Source organism: Vulpes vulpes, chromosome 3 (assembly GCF_048418805.1).
Source record: "Vulpes vulpes isolate BD-2025 chromosome 3, VulVul3, whole genome shotgun sequence".
In the NCBI taxonomy this organism is placed as follows: domain Eukaryota; kingdom Metazoa; phylum Chordata; class Mammalia; order Carnivora; family Canidae; genus Vulpes; species Vulpes vulpes.
In genome coordinates this window covers 114,470,208-114,496,550 of record NC_132782.1, presented here as the reverse complement: position 1 = coordinate 114,496,550, position 26,343 = coordinate 114,470,208, and the positions used below count along the sequence as shown (strand labels likewise).

The window sequence follows — 26,343 nt, the reverse complement described above, 5'->3', positions numbered from 1 at the left end:
AATAAATAAATAAAATCTCTAAAAATAAATAAATAAAAATAATAACTTATTTAAAAAAGAAGAAGGTGTGAGATGGGCTCAAGGCACGAGGGAGGGTTGCAGGAGGCTGCAGAGCGAGGGCAGGAACTCCGCGGGTCGGTGCCAGAGACAGGAGGCAGAGGCTGCTAGGAGTCCTCAGCGGGATGAGGCGGTGGGAGCAGGGCTCCTTCTCTAGCCCCCATGCCCGCGGGACAGAGCGCTGGCCACCCCAGGTCTGCAGGGCGTCACTTCCCAGGGGAGACAAAGGAAGGACAGGACAGTCTGGTATCTGTGAAGACACCCAGCACGTCCCAAGGGCGCATCCACAGGCTGAGACTCGTGCCGCACGTGTGGGGAGACCAGAGCAGAGGGACAAATTGCCCCCCCCCAATGCCCTGGCCACACAGCCAGGGGGTCCGGCCTGCAGGAAGCCATGTGCCCACCGGCACAGGTGTGCAGGAGCATCACAGACCCCACGGGGAGGTGGTGCAAACCTGCAGGGAGAGGGCAGGTCTCTTCCTGGACCCTCACCCATCCTACACCCTACTGTGGGCCACCCTTCATCGTGCCTATCCATGCCACCCCTCTGCCGCCCTCTGCCTCTGAGCCAGCTCTAGCCAATGGAAGCAGAAAGAGGTTTCAGGAAAGGACGGTGCAGGTGCAGCCTCCACCTGTGGGGAACAGGTGCACCTGAGCTCCCAGCTCCCTTTCCTGGATGCAGTGGTTGGAACGGTGTCCTCTCCTAATCACATCTGCCTGGAACCTCAAAATGTGACCTGATTCAGAAAATAGGGTCTTTGCAGCTGTCACTACATCAAGGTCAGGCCAGAGTCGGGGAGGCCCGAGCTGCAATGACCGTGTCCTGGGAAGAGGAGATCCGGAGGTGCAGGTGGAGCCCTGTGGCCACAGGTGGGGCTGCTAGAAGCCGGGACACGCTGGAAAAGGTCTTCCCTCAGAGCTGCTCGGGAGAGCCCACTGCAGCACCTGCGTTTCAGACTTCCACCTCCAGATCCGTGACAAAGGACCCTTGTGTTCCTCTAAGCTGCCCGTTTGTGGTGCTTGGCGAGGGCAGCCCCAGCGGAGGCCAGGACCGGGGACCTCGCTCTGTCGCCTAGCGGAGTACGACGGAAGGGTGTGTTTCTCCTCCGCCCCCTTGTTGGCGCGCGGGCCACGTCTCTGTCGTCCCTGGCCCTGCCCCCACGTTGCCTCTGTGTCCCCAAGTGTGTCTGAATCTAAGGCCCACGGACAATCCTCCTATCGAGACCCTTCCCCACACGTGTGTCGTGCACTGTGATTCCCGCTGCTTCCAGCGGTGAGGATGTGGGTGTGTCCTCACGGGGCCACCAGTGGAACTTGGACAGCGCAGCGGGCTCGAGCACCCACCTTTGATCTGGAAAACCGTGCAGCATGCTTGGTGAGATTGAGGAGGACCCGGGCCCTGGCCCAGACCTTTGCTCCCTGGCACAGAGAAGGTTCTTGGAGGGAGGAGGAGACCCTGGATAGAACCAGGAGAGTACCCTGGAGAAGAGGAAGCAGCAACACAGGCATCCACTCGGCCACGTAGCAAGACCCCAGAGGCATCATGTGCAGGGAAGGGAGGGATCCGCTGACCCACAATCCCCGACTGCAGCTCTGCTGGGGCGGAAGCTGATCCGAGGTGAGGACCCAGAGCAAACGCCTCTGGCATTTCAGGTGGGTGGTGACAGGGCTCCCACCAGGGCCGCGGCTCAGGAAGGTGGGATATCGGCTCATCCGACACCACTCGGGGAGATAAAGTCCAATCGTGGGGCACCTGGGGGGCTCCGTCAGTGAAGCGTCTGCCATTGGCTCAGGCCATGATCTCAGGGTCCCGGGATCGAGCCCCACATCGGGCTCCCTGCTCAGCGGGGAACCTGCTTCTCCCTCTGCCTCTGCCTTCGTGCTCTCTGTCTGTCTCTCAAATAAATAAAATCTTAAAAAATAAAGTCCAATACTTAGAAGCCAGCACAACGAGCAGGGACCCTCAGTTTTTGGTCTCCCTTCCTCGGGTGGGAGGAATCGTGGAATCCCCGAGCATAGCTCGCGACTACGGGTGTCCGTGAGAACCGTAGGTGTCACGGTGGGACTCTACAGCCTACATCCCCCCACGCCCCTGTCTGCTGGTGTGGACGGCTCCGTGCACACTCATTCATTCATCCCATAACCACTCACCTCTGTCCGGCCCCGTCTGGGGACTGGAGATATGAAGCAGCAAGTAGACACACGTCCCTGGCCTCCTGGGTGTGGGAGCCCAGCCAGGATTGACAAGCCAGGGACAGGCTGCTTGGCCTCCTCCACCTGTGCCTCCCAGAGGCTGACGAGCATTTCCTGACACTGAGTGAGAGTGAGCTGCCTCCCTGGGCACACACCTGCACACAAACGTGAGCAGCTCCCGGGGCCCCTGAAGCCCCACGGAGCAGCTCGAGTCGCAGCAGACGGAGTTTTCGGCGCCGCCGGCCCCCCACTCCCTTCGCCGCTCTGGGAGCCCAGCAGCTGGTGGCCACGGCAGGTGTCAGGGACCCTGGTCCCACCTGCAACCCAGCTTAGCCACGCCCCTCCTGCCCCGGGCTCGGGCCCTGCCGCCCCTGTGTGGCCACAGGGAGGTACTGCAGGCCAGTCTTTTTAAGCTCAACAGGTCACCGTGTGTGCAGAGGTCAGGGAGCAGAGGTCAGCGTGCGCAAGGTCAGGGCGCCGAGGTCAGTGCATACAGGTTAGGGAGCGGAGGTCAGAGCAGCAGGTCAGTGCAAGTGCACAGAGGTCAGGGTGCAGAGCTAAGGATGCAGAGGTCCAGACACACAGGTCAGGGCTCAGAGGTCTGGGCGCAGAGAAGAGCAGGTTAGGGCACTTAGGTATGGGAGCTGAGGTCAGCGCCCCGGGTCCTGGTGGAAGCTTGTCCCCATGTCCCCCCACCCGCAGCCCACCTGCCGACGCTGCTCTGGGCTCAGGCCCCCAGAGCCCCGGGAGGGGTGCCTACCAGCTCCCTGCTGCACCCGGCCTGGGGCAGCCACACCGCTGTCCCCCAGAGCACCAGCTTTCCAGGGGCCCTTGGAGGGCAGGGCCGCATCTCTGGTTCGACGCGGGACCCCGGGGGCACGGGTGGAGGTGGTACCTGGTGCAGAGTGGGCACCCCGTCTGCACCCCCCCCAGCCCGAACAGAAGACTGTCCCCCAAGTGAGGGCGCCAGGCTTGCAGGGGGTGCAGAGAGCAGGGCCGCTGCCCGAGGAGGGTCCTGACCCTGGGCGCCCCAAACCTGCACCATTCCTGGCGCCACCTTTTCTCTTTAAATGTGATGATGTATTTAGTTAAGACCTGGTCTAAGCACAAAAGCTGTATGGTGCGCTAGCAGAAATGGAAGACCAGAGTCGCTTGCCATCAATAGGAACACAAGAGTTAGCACGGTGAAAACCAAGTATTGTCACCAGACCTTGAGGTCCCTCTGTCTGTCAAGGGGTCACTGAGGCCTCCTGCAGGCCCAGGGCTCGGGAAGTCCCTGGTTTTCCGGGAGGGAGCTCTCCAATGCGCCCTGGAACCATTACGCTGGGTTAGGCTACATAGAAGCCCTTGGAAATGCGTCTCCAGGCCCCGTCTGAGTTTGCAAATCAGAGGCAACGGGACAAGCCGGGAAGTGGCAAAGATAGAGTCGTGCTCAGAGACAGTGGGTGACACCAGGCGGCGGGTGTCCTCGTATCCCCACCGGATTCTCCAGGATAGTTGCTACAGAAGCCACGTGGGTCCTGGTGGATGTTCGGTGACTTCAACCATAGATGCTGTGCTGGTGTCTTTACAAGGACAGATCAACAGCCCTGGGCACTTGGAATGTGCTAGGATCCTGGCAAATGTGTTCTTTCAAACGTCATTGGAAAGGAGGAGCAACGCAGCGGGCACTCACGGGCTTGCCCACTGTCACCTGGCCGTCCCGCAGAGCATCGCATTGGTCCTCCACCTCGATGACATCATGATTGTTGGCCCGAATGCACAAGTCCCTGGTAAGACACACGCCTGCCAGGGGCAGGATTCACTGATGGAGTGTTCAGGATTTGGCGCTTTGGAGCGTATGGAGGCATACCTTCCAGGATAAAGGACACCTTATGTGTTGTACCTCCTGCCACCAAAAAGGAGGCACCTCTGGGTTTTGGAAGCCGTCTATACTGCTCTAGGGGCTGCTACTCTGACCCAGCTATCAGGCGACAAGGCAGTGATACCCTGCTGGTTTCCAGGGGCACCCAGAGCAGGAACCAGCACAGCTGACCCAGCGCCCAGGCTACATGACTTGATCCTACTGGGGTCTCGCGGCCAGTCGGGGGTACACTTGGCAGTAGAACTCTGCTCTGAGGCTTGTGGCCCACCCAGACCCCCACACACACACCTTGGATCATTCACAGCCTGGATCCCTGGGGCTGGGGCACAGGCTGGGCTTCCTGGCTCGCCCCCACCGCACCCCCTAACTCCAGCCAGGAAGCCTGTCCTAAGCCATTCAGGGCCCTCCCGTGGCCTGGCTCTCAGCCTCAGGCATCTGGCTATTGCAGAATGTTCCTAGTTCCGCTCCGTGTTCCTCCTATGTGGCTCTGGGAGCCTGGTTCCTTCCTGGAGGTTGTGGCAACCCATCGGGGGCTCCCGCAGCTCTGAGCCCTCTCAGGTGGACCCCTCCTGTCTGAGAGCCCCACACCACTGGCTCACTCTGCAGGCCTGCCCTAAGGCTCTTGCCGCTAACTGAGCCCCCAAAAGACCGACTGGTGAGCCGCCGGGAAGGAAGAAGATGGGCGGCCCCTCTGCCACCTGCCTGCCCCTCTCCTTGGGGGCAGGCACCCAGGCCTCGGCTCCGCCCGCTCGCTCGCTTCCCACCATCGGCTGCCAGAAGGCACCGTTTCCACCTCAGGGTCCGCCCTCTGTCACAGCAAATGTCATAGCCTGGGGCTTAAGCAAGGAGCACTCCTTGGAGTCCTGGGGCGAGATCCGGGGAGATGGGAGTGCCAGGGTCGTCGGGTTCCGGTGCGTCTCTTCCTGGCCTGCAGACTGTGCACATGGAGGAGGGACACGGGGACCTCTCTCTTCCTCTTCTTAGCAGGATCGGGGGCCCAGCCTGGACCTCACTTAACCTTAGTTACCTCCTGACAGCCCTACCTCCAAATAGAGGGGCACTGGGGTGTTGGGGCTTGAACACGTGGATTTGGGGGACACAGTTCGATCCCATGCAGATGCTGTGCATCCCCAACTGGGCCACCTGCGCCCCCTGACCAACCTCGGAACCTGGGCAGCAAGTGCCTCAGGGGCCACAGGGTTAGGATCCACTCCCCAGACTCTCCTGTCACTCACTTGCCCTGCAGGACCCCTGCCCCACACCCCCTGGGCACTGCCCTGCTTCTCTACGCCCATGGTCTCATCTTACCATGGGCGGGCCTCAGTTTCCCCGTCTGTTTGTCCCTGATCTTGATCCATCCTCTATGAGTCATTGGCCTCTGGTCAGCCTCGGCCAACCAGCTTTTCAGGCTTTGGTGTTTTTCTAATTGGTGTTGGTGAGGACTTTATTAATTAAAGTTACTTAGCTTTTCCTTTTTTTTTAGATTTTATTTTTAAGGGACGCCTGGGTGGCTCAGCAGTTGAGCGTCTGCCTTCAGCTCAGGGCATGACCCCGGGATCTGAGATCGAGTCCTGCATCAAGCTTCTTGCATGGAGCCTGCTTCTCCCTCTGCCTGTGTCTCTGCCTCTCACGAATAAATAAATAAAATCTTAAAAAAAAAAAAAAAAAGATTTTATTTTTTAGTAATCTGCACACCCAATGTGGGACTCAAACTCAACCCCCAGGTCGGGTCATGTGCTCTAACGACTGAGCCATCCAGGCGACCCCCAAAATGTGGGTTTCCTTAATGCACTGCATTTAGTGATCTAGTCATCAGCACTACTTCAAGGCACCTGCAACTGCTCCCATGTAAACACCACACAGAACTCCCTCTGTGACCCCGTTGCCCTGCTGCCCAGCCAGTGGCTCTGGTCTACAGGACGGGTTTCCAGTCTTCCCCTCCCACCGGCACCCCAAAGTCCAGTGGCCGGTTTACCCAAGCCACCAGTAACCCCCACTGGTAAGGACCAATGGTCCTGGCAAGACTTCAGAGCTTTTGTGGTGTTATCACTATGCTGGTAAAAATACACAGTAGCATAAAGCCTGACATTGTAACCAGTGTCAAGGGATAGGTTCGGTGCTGTGCACCCACCACCGCTGCCTCGTTCCAGAACATGCGCTTCCCCCCAAAGGGAAGCTGTGCCCACGAAGCACAGACCCCCTGCAGTTCAGCACCCCCTGCCCCCACCCACAACCACCCACCTGCGCTTGTCCCCGGACATCTCACATGCGTGGAATCCAACGTGGCGTGGCCTCGGCTGGCTTCTCTTGGCCAGCACGCCGTCACGGTTCATCCACGGCGGGCGGCGGAGCCTCGTGCCCTTGTGTGGCCTCGCGGCTGTGCACCAATAGCCAGACCCGCGTGGACGGACCTGCGTGGGCGTCGTCCCCACCGTGGCCGCTGTGAACAGTCACGTGAACACCTGCGAGCCTTCGTGTGTAAGTGCCCGGTTGTGATCCTTTGGAGTCTACACCCAGGAGTGGACCTCGGGATGTCACAGGAAGGGACTCAACGCTGAACCCGCCCCGCGGCAGTGTGGCCACCCCCCCCACCGCCCCTCCAGCAGCCTTCTCCCCGCTGTTGGGCTCCGGCTCTCCCCTACGCACCCCTGCGCGGCTCCCTTCGCCAGCTGCCTGGGCGCCCGTCGCTGTGGGCTCGTCCACAGGCCCCCGGGCCACAGGCCGCAGTGCTGGCGTCGCGGTGCAGGCCTCGTCCCCAGGGCTCGCGTCCGCCATCCCTGCACACGACGATGCCCAGGTCTGCACCTCTGGGGGCGTCCTGTGGGCCCCAGACTGGGCTTCCCTGCCCCCAATCCCCAGACTGCAGACCCAGCCTCCCCAGGGGCACTGCCAGCCACCTGCTGCCCAACCCCAAGGCGGGGGGCCCCCTCGACTCGCCCTGTTCTTCCCATTCCCAAGACGAGCCCTGGACGTACCCCCACCTGTCAGCCTCTCTCCTCTGCCGTGACCAGGCCCCCAAATTCCTTCCCCCAGGTGTTGCCAGGAGCCAGCTAGCTGGTCTCGGGGCTGGCCCCGCCCTCGCCAAACCATGTGCACACCCTGTGATCCACCTCGTACCCACGCCCACCCGTGTCACCAACACGCTTCCCATCGCCCCTCTCCCACGGGATAAACAATTCCTTGCTGGTCCCCCTCCCCTGCCCTCCTACCCTGACCCTTCCTAATCACTCCCGGCCCCACCTCCCTAACTGCGTCCCTTGCCATCTCCCTCTGGACCCCCCCCCCCAGCGGCCGCCTGGCTGTTGCCTCCTCCAGGAAGCCTGCCTGGACCCATGAAAAAGCACTAGGGCCTTTTTTCCTCTACCCCCCGGGTGTGCGAATCTCATTGTGTGGCCGGCCGCCTTTGCTGAGCCATCGCCTCTCCAGACTGTCAGCCCTGGAAGCACAGAGACGGTCCCCACTGCAGCCCCCCATACCCCGTTCCTGGGTGTGCCCCCAGCACGAGCACACATTCAGGATCAGGAGCGGCTGCTGTGTGGAAGGGGCCAGAGGGCACGTGAGGTTGGAGGCGGTCCCCCCTCCAAGGCACACCTCGGCAGGGTCAGCCACGTGGCCTGCCAGGTGGAAGCTGGCGCTCGGCCGGCTAGGGAGAGGCCTGGTGGCCAGGGGCCCTGGGAACAGTGAGGACCGGGGTTGGGGGGGGGGTGGCCCTGTGGCAGGGAGTCCGAGCCTCGGCTGAGCCGTCCTCCCTGCCTCGGGGCTCTGGGCAGCACGTCTTGCCCCTCTGACTCTGTCCCCTTGCTCGGGGATGGGCCCTCAGCGACCACGACCTGGCTCCGCGCAGGGACACACTTCCCCAGTCCTGGGCACCACCAGGAATGTGGAGACAGAGGGAACCGGGAGTGGGAGTGGGAGGGCGGCCCTGGAGCACATGGCTGTGCTGAGGGAATGTCTGAGTGGGGCACAGGGGACACGGTTGAGGAGCTTGCATCAAGTCCTCCAGATGGCAGCATTCCACTTCCCAGTAAAATCCTCCTGATGAAAATGAAGACAAGGGCCCCCCTTTGGGCTCCTGTGCTTATCGGCACCTCTCTCCAAGCCCCGGCACCCCCTCCCCCACTCCCACCCCAACAAGAAAGAACCTGTGGACACAGAATCTGGGCAGGTAACTCTATCCCGCTGCAAGTGAGGCGCGGGGCCAGGCCTGAGCTGCATTTATGGGGGTGCAAGGCTCCGGGGGCTGTCCTACCAGCTGTAATGGAAAGCCCCCTCTCAACACCACGTCTTAACCTAGATGGGGAGCAAACGCAGGGCCAGCCAGGTCAGGGGGCGCCCGTGGTTCAACGTGGGGCAGGCTCAGACCTGCCTTGCTCACTGCTGCCATGAGGCTGGGGACCTGGGGGCACCTGGGCCAGGTGGGGGGGGGCTTCCAGGCGCTTAGGGAGGCGGGGGAGGCGGGAGGGAGTCCCCTGGCTGCTGCTGGGGTCTGGAGGCAGGCAGTGCTGCAGGTGCGCGGGGAGCAGCGGGCTCCTGGTCGAGGCAGGCTAGCTGCAGTTTACGACAAGGAGGAGCAGCCCCGATCTGCCCCGGTGGGCAAGGACGGGCTGGCAGTGGCTCTGGGATCCTCAGAACACCCCCCTCGCCTAGACATGGGGGCTCAGGCTGGGCGAGGGCTCTGGAAGCGGCTCCACGGTGCGCGCACCCGCAGACCCAGGAGCCAAGTACCTCCACGGCGTGTCCAGCTGATGGGGCCCCTTGGGTCTCCAGCGGCAGCAAACACGTGTCCCCATCTTAGAGTGACACAGAGACAGGGAACCTCACCCTGGCCCCACGCCCAACAACAGGGAAGGGATGCACACCTGCGTGACCAGGCAGGAAGGGGCCACCCCATGCACCCTGCTCCACAGCCCCTCCCACGGGCTTCCTGGGGGGGCGGAACTGTGTGGTGCGGGTTCCCTCCACGCGGAAGCAAGGGACTCCCGGCTCCAGCAGCCCCACCTGCCATCTACTCCTCAGGCGCTCAGACAACCAGGTGTTTTCCACCCTGGTCACTCAGCTCGTCACTGGCCCCGTCACAGCAGAAACAGAGACCCGCCCGCTCACAGTCCGCACCAGCCAGTGGCTCAGAGGGACACATGGCAGGAGGTTTGCCTGCTGCCAAGCCTGGTCTCGGCGTCTCCCTCGGGTGACGCGGGTGATGTGGTGGTTGGCAGTGCTGGGCGTCTGAAGACCACCTTCCTTTCTCACTCAAGGCAGGAAGAAGCCATAAAACCCAGTCAGCACAGGCGAGCAGGACAGTCCCTAGACTGTGCTCCTCCTTCTACTTATTTTAAAAGATTGTATTTATTTATTTAAGAGAGAGAGAGAGAGGGCACAGGCGGGGGGAACAGCAGAGGAGAGGGGGACGCAGACTCCCTCCTGAGCAAGGAGCCCAAAGCGGGGCTCGATCCAGGAGCCCGGGATCATGACCTGAGCTGGAGGCAGATGCTTCCCTGACACAGCCACCCCAGGGCCCCACTCTTTCTAATGTACAAAACCATCCGGTGGACAGGGATGAGCTTGGGGACCACAGACCGGATGCGGAGGGTGCACTGCACCTTCACGTGGCCCCGGGATCCCAGCTTGGGACGGCGAGAAGGTGGCACCTGCAGCCAGGGCAGGGGCTGGGGAGCCCTAGTCCTCTGAAGAGCTTGCAAAGGGAGCCCCTTGAAGGGGGCAGGAGGACCAGTGTCCCGGCCAGGCCTCTAGTACCTGGGAAAGGCTCTGCCTAGCAAGGAGACTCCCCCAACAGAGACACAGGGTGTCCTTGAAGGAACCGGGAAGCGCAGGGACAGCATGACACACAGCCCAGGGGAGGAGGTTGTGGAGGACCCAGCCTGGTGTGGGGAGGGGGCCCCAGGGTGCCCCCTTGAATCCGTCATCCTCAGGATAGACGGGAGCTGAGCCCGGGAAGGCAGGTGCAGCCTCTGCAGCCCCAGGCGTCCTCCTTCCAGGAGTATTTATTTATTTATTTATTTATTTATTTTATTATTATTATTTTTTTATTTATGATAGAGAGAGAGGAGAGAGAGGCAGAGATATAGGCAGAGGGAGAAGCAGGCTCCATGCACCAGGAGCCCGACGTGGGACTCGATCCCGGGTCTCCAGGATCGCGCCCTGGGCCAAAGGCAGGCGCCAAACCATTGCGCCACCCAGGGATCCCTTCCAGGAGTATTTGTCCCTCTTGTACCCAAAAGTTCTCAACCATGATGAAGCCTGGTCTATCTTTTTCTTCTTCACTTGCCTGTGGTTTTGGGGTCCTAATCCAAGACATGATTGCCAAATCCAGTGTCGTGAGGACTTTCCCCTACATTTTATTCTGAGTATTTTACAGCTTTAGCTCTTTTTTTTTTTTTTTAAGATTTTATTTCTTTATTCATGAGAAAAACAGAGAAAGAGGGGCAGAGACACCGGCCGAGAGGGAAGCAGGCTCCAGGCAGGGAGCCTGACATGGGACTCGATGCTGGGACCCTAGGGTCACATCCTGAGCCGAAGGGAGACACTCAACCCGAGCCCCCAGGCGCCCACAGCTTTGGCTCTCCTGTGTAGTTAGGACTTCTGAGTTTTGTGCGTGGTGTGAGGTAAGGGGTCCAGCTCCCTTCTTTTGCCTGCGGATGTGCTTTTCAAGCCAGCCCTGGCTTGGCGGCCCTGCCTGCAGACCCCCTTCCCACAGTGTGGCTTTGGGCGGACACCCGGGTGGGGGAGGCTCCAGGCAGCTCCAGGGCGTACCCCCCCCTCATGGGGTGGGGGCGTAGGGCCTGCCGGGCAGCCAGCATCCTTCCTCCTCAGGGTCTTAGACCCACTGACTGCGCAGAGGCCTCACCTTCTCCAAGATTCAGCTTCTCCTTTGTACCCAGGGAACTGAACCCAACCCACCTGTCTCTCCCATGGGGACTGCTGCACTATGAGCACAGCAAGGTCCCCAGCACCCTGGAAACGTCACGTGAGGTCCAGTCCAACTGCCTCCAACCTCACCCCACGGCGCCCTCCCGCTCTGGCTCTGCCACGGCTACACGGGCCTTTACCGGTCCCCCTGCCTCCCCACAGCCCAGTCCCCGTCCTCCTTCAGGCCCGTTTGGACATCACCCCATCAGAGACCTCGCGGACGGCACCGTCTAACCCAGATGTATTCCCAGCTGCACGACTGCTCCCCGCACGCCCTGCGGCTTTAAACAGGGCACTTTGCGGTCGTCTGTCTCCCTTTCTTGCGTCAGGAGCGGGGCTGAGTGTCACAGGCCAGGGCTGCCTTCTCCGGCCCTCAGCTGAGGCTCGGGCCTTCCTGCAAGCTCAGTCCCCCGCTGTGGAAGGCCTGAGGTCCCCACTTTCTTGCTGGCCGTCGTGGGGGCGGTGGCCCTCGCGGGCTCTAGAGGCCGCCCGTTGTTCCCTGCCCGCGGCCCAGTCTACACGGTCAGCGCGCCTCCCATCAGGGCTGGACAAACGTGATGATCCCGACAGCCTGTGTGCCAGCCCGTAAGCGCAGGAGCGGCCCAGGACGCAAGCCTGGAGGTCGCCTCCTGCGCACCCCCTGCCCTCCTCCACCTAAATGCCCGATGCTCCTCCTCCAATTTTTTTTTTAAAGATTTATTTATTCATGACAAACACAGAGAGAGAGGGGCAGAGACACAGGCAGAGGGAGAAGCAGGCTCCCTGCAGGGAGCCTGACGTGGGTTTCGATCCCGGGTCCCCAGGATCACACCCCGGGCCGAAGGTGGTGCCAAACCGCTGGGCCATCGGGGCTGCCCTCCTCCTCCGATCCTGACTCTCTCCCCAGCATGAGGACAGCTTTCCCCTAGGAGGGCAGTTCTTCCTGCTGTGGCTGGACCTTGGCCGTCAGAGCCAAGGGGCCGCACTTCCCATCTCCGGGTATCCCCTCCCAACGCATAGACAGGACCTGCTCTTAGTTTCCTTCTCTGCAACCTTCCATGGCTCCCCAGGGCCCACAGGGTCAGGCCCAGGCCACCCTCGGTGGTCGGCCTCCCGGAACGACACCCCTGCTCCCTCTCTGCCCCATCTGTGCAGAGCCCACGAAGGCCCCTGGGTCTCCTCTCTTGCCTCCAGCAGCGGCCACCGCTCTTTGTCAGGTGTCTTCCCCACACAGCCCGGTGCAAACCTCCTGGCATCTGCACAAGGATGGGCCCGAAGCCCATGCTCCTTGGCAGTAAGCCACTAGAAAGTGGGCCGTGCAGCAGGCTCTCCTGGGGTTCTCGTTAAAACACACACTCCCGCCCGCAGGACCCCTGGGCTCTGGTGAATCAGAGGCCCCAGGGAACAGGTGTCTCAGATAAGCCCCAGATGGTCCTGGCACCCTCAGGTGCAGAACTGCAGCTGCCTGGGAGAGGGGCAGGGCAGCAGCGGCCCATGGGGGTGGCCCTGGGAATCCAGGAGCGGACAGCCCCTGCGGAGTTCAGGCCTGGCGGGGCGTGACCGCTTATACTTGGCTCACGGGGGCCAGGCCCTCTGGCCTTGGTCACCGGGGCGGCGGTCACTCTAGCCAAGCCCCAGAGGCCACTGCTGGCCGGGGTGGGGGTGGGTGGGGTGGTGGCCTAGGCCCCGCATCCGGGGGACGCCCTCATTTTACTCCCCAAGTAACAGGAGGGCTGGGAGCGGCGCGGCTTGCATGCCCTGAGCAGCCGCTGGACACGGGGCCTGTGGTCCCTGCCCCTGGGGAAGCCTGAGCACGGTGCCAATTAGGGGGCCCCGGGGGAGAGAGGAAGGGAGGGAGGGGAGAGGAGGAGAGAGGGGAGGGGGGAGAAAGGGAGAAGGAGGGAGGGAGGGAGGGAGGGAGGGAGGGAGGGGAGGGGAGCGTACAGGCCAGCCGCTCCGGCATTCCAGTGCCCCACCCGCGACCTGCAGCCCGGGGCCGCGATGCCCTCCAGCGGCCCCTGCGCGGGGATGGGGGGGCCGGGACACCCACCAATGCTTGACCCCCAGGCGCCCACGGGGGCAGCGGGCTGACCTCGGAAGGCGCCCCCCCCCCCCACACCTGGGGTTCGGGCGGCGAGGCGGGCCCGACGGGGAGACGCCCGGCGGACCGGGAGGGGCCGCGGTTCGCTCCGCCCGCCGTCCGCTCCCCTCCCCTCCCCTGCCCTCCCTTACGCGCCCGCGGCCCCGGCGCCCCGCCCCCACCCCGGCCCGCCCCCGGGTTAGGGAGCGTCAGCACTTGTGGTCCCGTCGGTCGGGCGGGCGCTCGGCCTCCTGTGCCGGGTCGACTCATTGGGCGGCTTCGCCGGGCGCCCCGCCCCGGGCCCGCAGCTGGCCAATCGCAAGGGGTTTCACAGGCCGCCGTGCTCCGGGGACCGACACCGCGCTGCGACGCTTCGGGGATCCTTAGGCCTCAGTGGGCTTTTCTCCCCCGGCCCCTGATCCCAGCCCCAAGGAGACCTCCGGGGCCCGTGCGCGGGGAGCTGCCCGCGCGGCATCCGGGGGGCCCTCGGCGGTCTCGGCCTCCGCCGGCCCCCGCTGCCCGCCGGCGTGTCCTCGGGTGGACGCGCGCGTCGCGAGGGGGAGTTTGCAGACGCTCCCTCCGGTCGGGGACGCGGTTCCTTTAAGGGCGCAGGTGTCCGCGGCGCCGCCCGACGGGAAAGCCTCCGCCGACCCAGGCTCCGGAACCTCACCCGGGGCAGGGGCGCGCGGCGGCAGGGCGCGGGCGGCGGGCGGCGCGCGGCGGGCGGGGCGGCACGGGGCGCGGGAAGGCGGCGGCGGCGCGAGGGGCAGGCGCGCGGCGGGCAGCCCCCGTAGGCCCCGCCCCGCCCCGCCCGCCGGGGTCCTCGGAGCGCTCGGGCTGCGCGCGGAGCGGGCTCGGGAGGGAAGTCCCGAGACAAAGGGAGCGCCGCCGCCGCCGCCGCCGCCTCGTCCGCCTCGCTCGCCGGGCCGCGGCCGCCCGAGGTGAGCGCGGGGGCGCGGGCGGGCGGCGGGGGGCGCGGGCGGGGGCCGGCCTCGGGGCGCGGGGCCTCCGCCGCCGTCGGGCCCGGCCGGGCGCCTCCCCCCAGCCCCGGCCCGCCCCGCGCCCCCCCGCCCGGAGCCGGGCCGCCTCGGACCGCGGCGTGCGCCCCCCCGCCCCGGGGTCGCGGCCCGCCGGCCCCTCGAGCCCCGCGCGCGCCCGGCCGGGAGCGCGGAGAACGGCCCCCCGGCGCGTGCCCGGCGCGGCCCCGGAGCTGCGGCCGCGGTTGACAGGGACGCGAGCCCGCCCGCCGCCCGCCGCCCGCCGCCGCCCGCGGGATCCGTTTCCGGGGTCACTGCCCGCCGGCCGCGGAGCTCGTGCGCGGGGCCCCGACGCGCCAGCCGCCCCCCGCCCCGAGCCCCGCGGGGTCTCCTGGGACCGAGCGCAGGGGGCCGGGCCTGCACCTGCCGGGGCCGGGGCGCCTGCGGACCCCGGGGCCCGCGGAGGGGTCGGCAGCCCCGGCCCCGCGGACCCCGGCTTGCTCCTGCTTTGCTTACGGGGTGCGGGGCGCCGGGCGGTCGGAGCCTGGGGAGCCCCGAGGTCAGGGACCCGGCCTCCGAGTCGGTCCCCGGGGTCCCGGGAGCTGTCGGGAGGCGGGCGGCCAGGTAGGTGCCTCTGCCGGGTGCAGCAGGTGCCCCCCTCGGGGAGCGCTGCCCAGGACGGCCCGGGCGGGGCTCCCACCCGCAGCGTGTCTGCGCCCGCACAGGCCCGAGGGGTCGCAGTGCTGCGCCCATTTCACAGATGAGACAGAAATCGTCCGGCGGGGAGATGAGCGCCTAGCCCAAACCCGGGCAGCCAGGAAGCGGCCCTGAGGTCTGTGCCCTCAGGTCGCGGAGCACAGCGCGAGGGGAGTTCACCGAGAGTCCGGGCGGCTGCGGGAGCCTTGGCGGGAGGTGGCTGTGCCTGGAGGGCCCGCTCCCGTCCTGGGGCTGTCTTCCCGGCCCAGGGATGGGTCGTACCATCTCCCGACTGCTGCTCCGCAGCGTCTGGCTCGCACCTAACCGCCCCCCTGAGTGCCTCTCTGTGAGCTTGTCCCTGGGAGATGTGGTTTTAAGCGGGATTCTGAACGAGAGGTTCCCTGCTGTGTTTGAAATGTAGCAAACTGGAGGCTGGTGGGAGTGGGAGCATGTCTGAGCCCAGGTGTGTGCTGGGGACAGGGCAGCTGTGCACCTGTGGCTCTTTGCCCCGCCGGCTGAAACCCACCCCGGTCTGGCCCAGCAGCACCCCCGCGGCAGGAGCTCTCCTGCGACCACCCCTCCTGACCTCCCCCAACTTGGGACACCCTCACACAGGCCCTGTGCCTCCATGGGTGGTCCTGTCCAGTCTTCAGGGCGGAAGAGGTGGCAGGGTTGTGGCACGGGTCTGCTTGCAGATAGCGCTCAGGACGGCCTGCCCCCAGCCCCCACAGAGCGCCCCGTGTTGGGGAGCTCCAGCCTGGGGCTTCAGAAACCTGTTTGGATGCCTGGCGGAGCTTAGGCTCACCCGGGACCTTGCACCTCAGCTACAGAACTGCTTAGCAGGCTGCTTGTCTGGTCGCTGAGGCTCCGTGTTGGTAAATTCAGCAGAAGGTTTCTGCCAACTTGCGCTGTCTGCTTCCCGGGGGGGGGGGGGGGGTGAAGGGGGTGCTCCGGTGATCATGCTGTGTGTGCTGGGGTGTGTGCGCCGGGGAGCTCGGAGGCAGGAGTGTGCTGTGCCCTCGAACCTCCTGCAGGGAAGGGCATTTCCACTGACCCAGGGCTTGGGGTTGGCTCAGATTCCACGGAGAAGGACCAGTGGAAATGAAGGTTTTGAGAAACTTGTAGAAGTGAAGCATCTTCCGGCATCAGGGTCCCTGCCTGCTTCTAACCAGAGAACACTTGGGAGGTCGACTGGCCTGCGCTCCTGCAAGCCCTAATCCTCCTCAGGATCAGCGCTCGCCCTTGTTGCACTGCTGGGCCCCCGCCTCCGGCCCAAACAAATATTCCAGACGAGTGTGCTGTCCTGTGAAGGAGATCTGGGCAGGTATGCACCTTGCCGGTCCCAAACTCCCCCTGGCAGGTGTTCTTGGCAGCCAGGTCCGTACAGGGATGGGGATGAAGGGGGCAGACTAGGATTCTGGGATCACGTGGTGAATTGCAGTTCTGTTCTGGGTCAGCATGCTGTTGTCTATATCGAACGTAGTCTTGAGGTCATTTAAGATCAGAACCTCGTACAAGGTGTGCTCTGGGGTCACGGTGCCAAAGCTGCAGGCGGCAGCCCTGGGGGCGGGGGGTGTCATCATCATGTCATGTTTTCTGAATGGAGGGCTGTGATTTTTGACTTTGTTTTTCTTATAAGCTAAGTACATGGTTTTTAAAACGGGACCCCATCTAGTTGGTCTGGCAGTTTGTCATAACTCAGCCAGCTTCCTGAAACCTGGTCTCTTGCATGACTCCAGGGACTACAGTCGTGTTCTGCAGTGGTGATTCCCAGACCCTTCTTCCTACTTGGCTTACTTCTTGGGAAGAGAATTGACCGAGAGCCTCCCAAACCCCAGGCACTAGGTCTCACCCAGAGTTCTGACGTATGGCCACAGGGGTCTGGAACGTGCATTTTTGACAGGCACCCAGGGCCACACCTGGAGAGCCAGAGATAGCAAGGTCCAGGGCCTGTGTCCACTGAGCTGTTGGTCTCACCCCTGCCGCATGACGGTGTGGGCTCTGGGCATGGGACTGTGCTGCTCAGGGACCGGGATGGGGGTGGCTGGGGTGGGGGGTGGGTGTTGGGGCAGAGAGCATGATATGGATTGGACTGCTGAGGGGCAGTTGAGGGTGCGTGAGCTGGGTTTGAGTTGAGGCTCCACACTTAGCCAGCGCCCTACCTTCTGGTCGTTCCCAGGTCTGTCGAGCCTGGTGGGGAAGCAGGGGTGTAGGTGAATCTGAGCCCAGGAACATGGCTGGGAGGTGGTTCTCCTGAACCCACCTGAAAACCCTGGTAGTTGTGGAGAACCCCGCGTTGTACTCAGGAGTGTGGGTTGTTGGACCTTTAACCCCATAAGAGCAGAGCAGAGACTTGTCGCCAGGTGCCATGGAAGCCTGCCTGAAGGGTTGGGGCAGGCTGCTGTCATCCCCTTCCAGGAGACACCCTCTTTGTCTTATTAAAGCCTTGTTTATGGTAAATGTTGGATTCTAGGAGTCCTCAATGTTTCCATGGACTTTGAAGAGCAGCAAACAGACTTAGGGCGAGATTCTCCGAGGGCAGGAGGGAGCCAAGGGCAGCTGGGGGTGCCCCGGCCTGTTCTCTGCTGGGTGAGCGGCAGCCCAGAGAGTCTGTTCCACCTGCAGGCAGCGCACAGGTGTGCGCAGCGGGCGCCAGGCCACTGATGGGAACAGCCAGAGGCACCAGGCCTTGGGGGCTCGGAGCAGCCGTCTCCTACAGCCAGCACGCTCCCAGGACAGGTGGACGCTGGGCAGGCTGCAGGCTGGCCACTCACCTCCTGCTGACTCCCTGAGTAAATGGGAGACAGGCCTTGATCCATTTGTTGCTTGTGGGGCAGCCGTGGATCTGGGGGCAGGGGGTGGCTGTGGGATGGGTAAGTGGAGGCGGCAGTGGGTGGCACCCGGGGCCCTGGTGAGAGGTGGGTCTCTTGGGTGCTGCAGGCTGGGTGCCGTCCAGGGACTTGCGCATGATGCGGTCTGAACTGTCCGCCCTGGGGCACCTTTGTACTCAATTGCTTTCAAGAATAAGTGTGGTTTGGGCAGCCCCAGTGGCCCAGGGGTTTGGCGCCACCTTCAGCCCAGGGCGTGATCCTGGAGACCCCAGGGTCGAGTCCCGCGTCGGGCTCCCTGCATGGAGCCTGCTTCTCCCGCTGCCTGTGTCTCTGTCTCTCTCTCTCTCTCTGTGTCATGAATAAATAGATAAAATCTTAAAAAAAAAAAAAAAAAAAAAGAATAAGGGTGGTTCTCCTGACCATACCGGAATCTAGATTCTGAACCGCGGGCCTAACGCCCCCCCCCCACCTCGGCACTGGCAAAGGGGACAGGTGTGCAGGCATCTGCCGGGAGTGCTTGGCCAGGCCTTTCTGTGCAGCACCCCAGGCCTGTGCCTTCACCTCCCTGCACCTCAGGGTCACTGGGAAATGGAGACCACAGTGGGGGCCCTGGGGGCGGGGGGAGGCCGGGTCAGCCCCGTGGGGCCCCCAGGCGGGGTGGCTCGCTGAGAGCACGGTGCGTGTGCAGCGAGCTGTGAGAGCGGAGGGGCCGGAGGAGCCTGAGGCCAACCCTTGCTAACCGCATGCCCTGCCTGGTCTCTTCCAGGGACTTTGAACATGTCGGGGATCGCCCTCAGCAGACTCGCCCAGGAGAGGAAAGCCTGGAGAAAGGACCACCCGTTTGTAAGGAAAGCTTTATTTCTGCACACAGCAGAGTGGATCCATTTCTCCTGATGGAAACCGGGACGTCCCCGTCCAGCCCGGGCCTGTCACATCCTCTGTGCGGAGGGCCCGTGGGGGGGTCACGGGATGGTTCTGCGAGCGGGTGAGACGAGATGCCGCGGCGCTGATGTGCTTGTGTGGTTGTTTTCTCTCAGGGCTTTGTGGCTGTCCCGACAAAGAATCCTGACGGCACGATGAACCTCATGAACTGGGAGTGTGCCATTCCAGGGAAGAAAGGGGTAAGAGGTGCTGCTCCTTGGCTCGCCCCGTGTGTGGGCCCCATGCCCTCCTGGAGGAGTGGGGAGGAGACCGAGGTGACGTGTGACACACACAGCCCCCCAGGGCAGCTGTAATTCAGAAAGCAGGAGCTGGCCTGAGGAAGGGGGTGGCTGGGCACCCCCACCAAGCCTGGGGGGCAGACCTGCTGCATCTCTAGGGCAAGAGGAGCCTTGAGGGCTTTCTCATTTTCCTTCAGGATCAGCCTCGTGATGCTGGGTCCTGGTGGTCTTTGAGCCCAGGGCGGCTGTTGGCCCTCAGGTGTGGAAGTCCCACGTGGGCCCCCTGGGAAAGCCATGTGTGGCCTACGTGTGCCAGGCCGGTTAGGATGGGCGTGTTTGAAGCATTTGGAAGTGAGGATCTCCAGCAACCCCACATCTGGCTTTTCCCGGGAGACCCTGAAAGAGAGAGGAGGCCCCTAAGGGGTCCCCATTAGGCCCAACACCTCATCGCCTCTGTTTCTTCCTCCCATGGTTCACGATGACCGTCCCAGGAGCTCAGCCTTGGTGGTTCCCAACAGTCAGTCTCCTTTCTCTGCTAAGCCAATGGGATTAGGACATGGCTTTGTCTGTAAGATGATGTGCTTTGGGTTCTCCGACCTTTGAGCACCCAGCCTGCACCTCTGCTTTTGCTAAGACCATTCCTGGCCTCTCGTCTGAGGCCAGGGCAGGCACAGTGTGGCCATCTCCCTTCCAGAGGAGGCTGGGGAGGGTCATGGAGCTGGAGTGGGGGGCCTCGCAGCAGCTCCTCAAGTAAAGATCCCAATCCCTCATCCTGGGGTCACCAGGGACAGCCTGCCAGGCCTTGCCTGTCTTCCCAGAAGTCCAGCTCCAGCCCTGCTCCTCTCTTGGGAGGGCTCTTCCCAGGGCCCCTTGGGGCCCACGGAGGCACCGACAGTCCTGTCTTGGGGACAGCTGATCTTTGGGCCAGTGTAGGAGCCCACCTCCCTGTGGGGGCAGTGCTGGGGGACCTGCCACAGAAGCCAGCTGCTCCTGGGCTCGGCCCACCATAGAGGCCAGCAGCACACCTAACTACAGCTTTGCTTCCCAACAGACTCCCTGGGAAGGAGGCTTGTTTAAACTACGGATGCTTTTCAAAGACGATTATCCATCCTCACCCCCAAAATGTAAGTAGAGTGAAGTCCAGCGGAGATCGGAAGTCCCGTGTTCCCTGGGGGCATTTCCAGGGGCACTCATCCTCGAAGCTGGCTATGTATCTGAACCCGTTCCTAGCGCCCAGTGCTGGGAGCTGCACGTAATGGGCCTAGTCGCAGGCCCTGGCTGTGATGCCCTGGACGGCTCCCGGGCGCTTCCTGGGGAGGAGGTGCCACCACCCCCAGCCCGGGCAGGGATGGGCACGCAGAAGGACCGCAGTGCAGAGCCTTGCCTCTCACAGCCTCCTTTCCCTCCCCCGCTGGTGCTCCACCTGTGGGTGACAGTTTCCTATTTGGCTTGTGGCCGCAGGCGCCCCCGGACAGATAGCACACCAAAGCGGCCAGAGAAGGCTGCACTTAGAGCACCAGAGTGCAGTTAGCAAAACTTGGGGCCAGGCAGGCACTGAGTCCCTCCGGTCTTGTAGCTGCAGATCCACAAACCCTGACCACAGTTGGTTAATTCAGTGAGCTAACGTGCGTGTGTGTGTGTGTAGAAGCGTCCGGCACGGTCCGTGGCCGGGCAAGGCCGTGTGTAAATGTTTACACTGGGGTTACTAATTCAGAAGGTAGCGTACATTTTCCATTATAAGGGCATCTACCAGAAGAATTTTAAAAATTAATGATTAGCTGGGTAACCACGGTGATGGGCGCTTTCATTTCGGGTGGTTCTTTGCTGTTTGAGTAGTTTTTGCCACTTGGCAGGTGTTACTTTAAATAATTGCTTTAATTAAGAAATGAGACAAGTTAGAGTTGCTTTTCTCACTTCTGTGCCACATGATGCTGGAATTCCAAGCAAATGCAATAAGGAAGAAGAAAATCCCCACAGAAAAGCAGGAAAGGGAGACAGTGTGCAGACGTGCTTTATGACACCCGTCTGTGAAGGTTGTGGGCCAAAGGATGAATATGTGAGAACCTGTTTTCATAAAGTAGCAACAAATGAAACTGTTGAAGCCAGACTGTTTACAGTAGCATTAAATACTGTGGAATAAATGCAACCAGAGGCTCAAGGCCTCCAGACTGCAAACTCCGGAGCCCGGCTGAGAGGAGCCAAGGATGGCGCCAGTGACCCACCACCTGGCCCCCGTGACAGGCCGGAACCGAGACTGTGAAGATGTCCATCCTCTCCAAGCCAGTCTACGGAGCGTCTGGGGACCCAGTGAGAATGCAGGCACGTTTCTGTGGAACTTGCCTTGCACACCCTAACGTGTAGGAGTGCAAAGTGCCCAGAGGCCCTTGGGGTGCCCGGGGTGCTTGGGAGGCCAGGGCGGAGGCTCGTCAGTAGAGGGCACTCAGCCCCATTAGCAGGATGGGAGCCGGGCAGCCTGGACGCAGGGACATGGTGATTGAGACATGGGCCTGCGGAGCAGAGTCCACACATGCCATGTGTACAGGGGCTCAGTTCTTGACCAAAGTAACAAGAGGCAGGAGGGTGGGCCAGTGAGAGGCCTGCGTCCATGGGGTATCCTAGCGGAAGACGGGAATTCCTTTGCTCCCCAGACAGCCTTCCAGATGGACCTTGATGCCCAACAGGCGGAGCTGTGCGGCTCTTAGAGGAAGACCCGGGCAGGCGGCCTCTCCATCGCTTTGGTAGACCCGTGAAGGAGATAGGGCGCCCCTGCGGGTCGGAAGCCAGTCAGTGGGCCTTGCCTCCACCAGAAGACCCCAGTGGGAGTGAGGAGGGGAGAAGGGTCTGTAGGTTCATCGGCACTTTCCTCAACACATAAAGGGCATCTGCGAATCAGGAAAAGGCAGCGGCCATCGCATCAGCAGGCCCTGCCCAAGAGGCCCTCCACCCCTCAGGCCCACTCGCAGAGCAGAAGCTGCCCGCCTTGGGCCCCACACGCTGCAAGCCACAGCCAGCCGGGGGGCCTCTAGACACTGTGCCTCTTGAATATTTCTTCTGGAAAGCCGTCTGCCATGTCCACGAAGGCTGAACTTGGGGCGGCCCCGTATGCAGCAAGCAGGGCTGGAGGCAGCCGAGCGCCCGTGAACACGCCAGGGGCTGGGCCATGGGAGATGGTCCCAGCAGCCAGAGGGCCGACGTGCGCAACACGGCCAGTCTCCCAGATAGAGCGGTCAGGGCCGGGTTCCTTGTGGAAGTTGGCAGCGGGCCCTGTGACAGGAGGGGACTCCGAGCAGAGCAAGCCAGCGGGACCCAAAGTTGGGGTCAAGGCTTTGGGGGAGGCCGCTGCGCCTTCCTAGATGAGAAGCAAGGCCGACCACTCATTTAATTAAGGACTTGTCCTCACCCAGAAGTATGATTAGAGACGCAGAAAGGGTGCACAGAGTGGGAGAAGGTCCCTTCGAGAAGTGCAGCTGATGGCCTATGTCCAAAACGTGCGTGGTGCTCCTGTGAGCCCAGAGACGGCCTGGGACAAAGACGGACAAGAGACTCGCACAGGAATTTCGAGTAGACCGTGCGTCGCAGTGAACAGGGATGCTTCCCCTGGAGTCGCCGGGTGGCTCTGCTCCGGGACCACCGGCACCGGGCAGCTCCTCCTCTGGTCTGACGTGCGCACACCAGCAACTCCCAGGGACCTGTCACAGTGCTGTCTGTAGTCACTCGTGTCCCTCCGGCGTGGCGGTCGGTGGGCTGGGGGCCCCCGGCGAGCTGGGGGTGGGTGGCCGCCACCTGCCGCAGCATGCGTGACCGTGAGAGCTGGCTCTGCGCACACAACCAGAGCCCTCGAGAGGTGCAGCGTGTACTGGGGGGGTGTTTCCAGATGCGTCTGTCACTGGGGATTCGTCCGGCTTCTCTTGAGCCGTTGGACCTTTCTGGGGGTAATTGGCATTTACAGTAAAGGGGGGTGTGCCCTGAAACGTCAGCTGCAGGTAACAGTCCCAGGGGGGCTCAAGGCAATTTTCTTGCTCTTTTATGTTTCATAATTTCTTACGTGTGTTCTTTTTTATTTTATTTTTTTTACTTTCATGCTTTAAAAGAAAAAATGTGAAGTGGGGTGCTTGGGGTCCTACAGGCCTCTCTGAAGCAGGATGATCTGCTCTGAAAACAGCCACTTGTTTGGGGGCCTCAGGGTTCCTGCCCTCATTTGTACCCCAGGACTGTCCTCACCGGCCACGGCTCTTCTCCACCTCCTGAATCATCCTGGCTTGGGGAGGGGTGTGGAGCAGTGGGGGCGGCCAGGGGTGGGGGCCCCCCAGGGCAGGGGAGCGGCCGTCATCCTGCCGGACAGCAGCTGCCACCAGAAACGCATTTGCTTCCTCCCTGTGGTCCAGGTAAATTTGAGCCACCGCTGTTTCACCCGAACGTGTACCCTTCGGGCACAGTGTGCCTGTCCATCCTCGAGGAGGACAAGGACTGGAGGCCAGCCATCACGATTAAGCAGGTAGGGCGCCGGGGTGCGCGGGGCCAGAGGACTATGGTCTCACTGCAAAGCCGAGTCCAACGTCCTGGGACAGTTTGCCTTTCAAACCCCTGAGCTCCGTGTTTTGTCTCACACAGATCTTGTTAGGAATACAGGAACTTCTAAATGAACCAAATATCCAGGACCCAGCTCAAGCAGAGGCCTACACGATTTACTGGTTAGTAGTGGTCTGGCCCCCTCGCTGTGGCCGCCCTGATTTGCACACACTTCCTGGGAGTCCCGTCTGTGTTGCCCATGAGAAGGATAGCGGCAGGCAGGCTGTGAGTTGGGCAGCAGTCCCTGTCGCCCCTGGCAGCCTGTGAGGGTGGCTCTGAGACACGGGCTGTGACCGGGACACTGAGTGAGGTGGCAAAGGAAGCATCTGAGGGCAGGACGCAAACAAGCAGGCTCTGGAGAGGCAGCAGAAGCTGCATGTGCAAAGGGCCTGTGGTGAGCAGGAACGGGTGACCAGGGCTGGTGTGGCCACAGCACTGTTGGGTAGGGGGTGTTCAGGAGGTGGAAGTCAGGTGATGTGGGCTCCTGTTGGCCACTTTGTCCCTGATGAGCTATGGCCAGGGAAGCCATCAGCCTTGGCGGAACCCAGTTCAGCTCCGAGGGAAAGCCCCCAGGTGTGGGCGCCAAAGGAGGCGTGTCCAGTAGCATGGCTCCCCAAGGGGCCCCAGACTTCTCACGGGGCCTCCTGGCTTGTTCTGGTCACCCAGTGGCTGGGATGTCCCACCAGGTGCCAGGCCATCACGCCTGTCACAGCCCTTCCCTGCGTGGCACTGTGGTGCCCACCACCTGCGCTGAGGGACAAGGGTCTGGTGCGGCTCCCAGGGAGCGACAGGGTTGAACCCAGCATGGTGGGCCTGGCCAGGTCAGCCGCAGGGACAGCCTGGCCCCACACCGAGGCCTTGCAGTGGGGGGTCCTGGGTCCCCTGGCCGTGCCAGCCAGCCTCCTGGGCTGGGCTGGGTGGGGGACCCACTGCTGCACGGTGGGGCCACCATCCGGGGGTTGGGGAGGCTGGATGGGGCTGTTCCTTCCAGGGGACGGGTCTGGAATCCGTGGTGCCGAGGGTCAAAGTCGGGCGGAGACTGTTCTGTAGCTGCCATGGACAGTGGCCGGCCACCGGCCGCCCGTCCAGGGGCCATCTGAGGGAGGGCGGGGCTGCAGGAGATGCATTTCCCCCAAGAAGGGGCTTCAGGGCCCTAGGCCCAGCCTGGTGTTGGCTCCGGGCAGCAGGACCCTGCCAAGCAGGCCCGAGGCCCGTGTCCCCAGTGGGCCCCGCTGGAGGCCACGTGTCCCCTTGTGCAAAGGGGACATGGCCCCTGAGCACTGGCAACTCCCAGGATCATGGCCTGCCGTCCCCCAAGCTGGGCGCTGACCTCTGCCTCTGGGTGTCCGGGGCCACTCAGGACTCGCCGCCTTTCCTCGACCGGCTGTGTGACCTTCACAGAGCTGGCTTGCCTTGGCGTGTGCCTTGTCGCAGGGGTGATGTTTGCGGTGGCTGGGGGTGGCCACGGGCACCCAGGGCTCACTGTCAAGTCGCAGCGGGTCCACTGGGTGTCTTCACGCACCCGGGCTCCTCGTTCCCACGGTTTCTCCCACCAGCACCCCTCTGAGAACACGCTGGAGCGCTTCTGCCCTGGGACCTCGGGGCCAGGCCCCGGCCACTGGCTGAGCAGGGAGCCAGCTGTGTGTCCCGTGGCCTGGACGCCTCCACTGTCCGTGGCCCGAGCAGATGGCTGGCTCTCATGGCGCCAGCACTGGCGCCTGTGCACGCCCAGGGCTGGGCACAGGGGCCCCGGAGCAGCGCCCTACAAGGCATGCGTGTAGGGAGCACGGCTCGGTGGGACCCCTAGCTCCCTGGGGAGGGACACCCCATGCCCCCAGGTGGGTGCCCCCCCAGGCACAGCCCGCTCCTGAGCCCTGGGCCCCGTGCGCCTGTGGCCAACCAATGCCCAGCCATCTGGGTTTTCTTTCCGGAACGATGTCCATGGCTTCCCACGTAGCCGCTGCCCCCCCCCCCCCGGCCTTCCTGACCCGAGGCCACCCTCCAAGCCCGCTGTGCACCCCGACATGCCATGGGCACCCCCAGACCCCCTCGAGGGCCGCACCCGCTGACCTGTCTCTCTCGACCTCCTTCCTCAGCCAAAACAGAGTGGAGTACGAGAAGAGGGTTCGAGCACAAGCCAAGAAGTTCGCACCTTCATAAGTGGCAACCGTGCGGCAGCGTAAGAAGGAAGGGATTGGTTTGGCAAGAACTTGTTTACAACATTTTTGCAAATCTAACGTTGCTCTGTCCAATTACTAGTCACCTGGGAGGGTGGGCGGGCGCCATGTTCCATTTCCGCCACTGGCACGCAGTCCGCGACTTGCTGAGCTGCCCGGTTTTTCATACAGGGTCTCTTCCTTCAGTCTTTTGTATTTTTGATTGTTATGTAAAACTTGCTTTTATTTTAATATTGATGTCAGTATTTCAACTGCTGTAAAATTATAAACTTTTATACTTCGATGAGCCCCGAGGAGCTAGTTTCCTTTGCTCGCGGATGCAGGCATGCTTCCCACCCACGTGCAGAGCTGCGCAGCCCCCGCCGGCCCCTCCCGCCTCGCTCCCGCAGACCCCGGGTTGTGTTGCTTATGAGCCTCAGATCCAAAGGCAGCCGGCGTCTCGTTTCCGCATCACTTCCTTTGTGTTTATATGGCGTTTTGTCTGTGTTGCTGTTTAGAGTAAATAAACTGTTTATATAAAGGTTTTTGTTGCATTATCGTCATTAAGAGCGTGAGGAGGCGGCCTCTCGGTGCCTGGCCCCCCCCGCAGCTGCAGGTCCGTGGAGCACAGCTCGCTGCCGTGCCCTGCGGCGCCCAGACCCACGTGGCGCTCCGCCGGGTCCTCTGTAAATAGCGCTGTAGCGAGGTCGGCCACCCGTGTCCAGCGCCGGCCCCCCAGCCCGGGCCTTTGGGCTGTGCACAGAGCCCCTGCGGTCAGGTTGCACCTGGCGTTGGAGCCTCCTAAAGCTGGCATGGGCAGGACCAGCCCGGGGAGGACCTTGCACAAGGGGCTCCCC

The 26,343-nt window shown here is 62.6% G+C and overlaps 1 protein-coding gene across 6 annotated transcripts; it reads left to right on the top strand.

The window, feature by feature from the left end:
* The first annotated feature begins 13,887 nt into the window (after positions 1-13,887).
* Positions 13,888-26,027, top strand: UBE2I (ubiquitin conjugating enzyme E2 I). Of its 6 annotated transcripts, none has more exons than XM_072754191.1 (8): positions 13,907-14,038; positions 15,847-16,094; positions 18,368-18,444; positions 18,639-18,722; positions 19,813-19,885; positions 23,147-23,256; positions 23,373-23,452; positions 25,427-26,027. In XM_072754191.1, the coding sequence occupies exons 3-8, from the start codon at positions 18,379-18,381 to the stop codon at positions 25,488-25,490; spliced, it is 477 nt and encodes a 158-aa protein (XP_072610292.1). In that variant the 5' UTR covers positions 13,907-14,038; positions 15,847-16,094; positions 18,368-18,378; the 3' UTR covers positions 25,491-26,027. The 6 variants fall into 6 exon arrangements, with proteins under 6 accessions (XP_072610294.1, XP_072610292.1, XP_025840422.1 ...); XM_072754190.1 differs by lacking the exon at positions 13,907-14,038 and adding an exon at positions 14,911-15,645; XM_072754193.1 differs by lacking the exon at positions 15,847-16,094 and having other exon boundaries at positions 13,888-14,038.
* The last annotated feature ends 316 nt before the right edge of the window (positions 26,028-26,343 follow it).

Bases quoted from the DNA above. Each gene is read 5' to 3' on its own strand.
- UBE2I (XM_072754193.1), top strand. From the start codon at position 18,379: ATGTCGGGGATCGCCCTCAGCAGACTCGCCCAGGAGAGGAAAGCCTGG. The intron at 18,445-18,638 runs GTAAGGAAAGCT...GTTTTCTCTCAG, and splicing joins GGAGAAAGGACCACCCGTTT to GGCTTTGTGGCTGTCCCGAC. The intron at 18,723-19,812 runs GTAAGAGGTGCT...GCTTCCCAACAG, and splicing joins CCATTCCAGGGAAGAAAGGG to ACTCCCTGGGAAGGAGGCTT.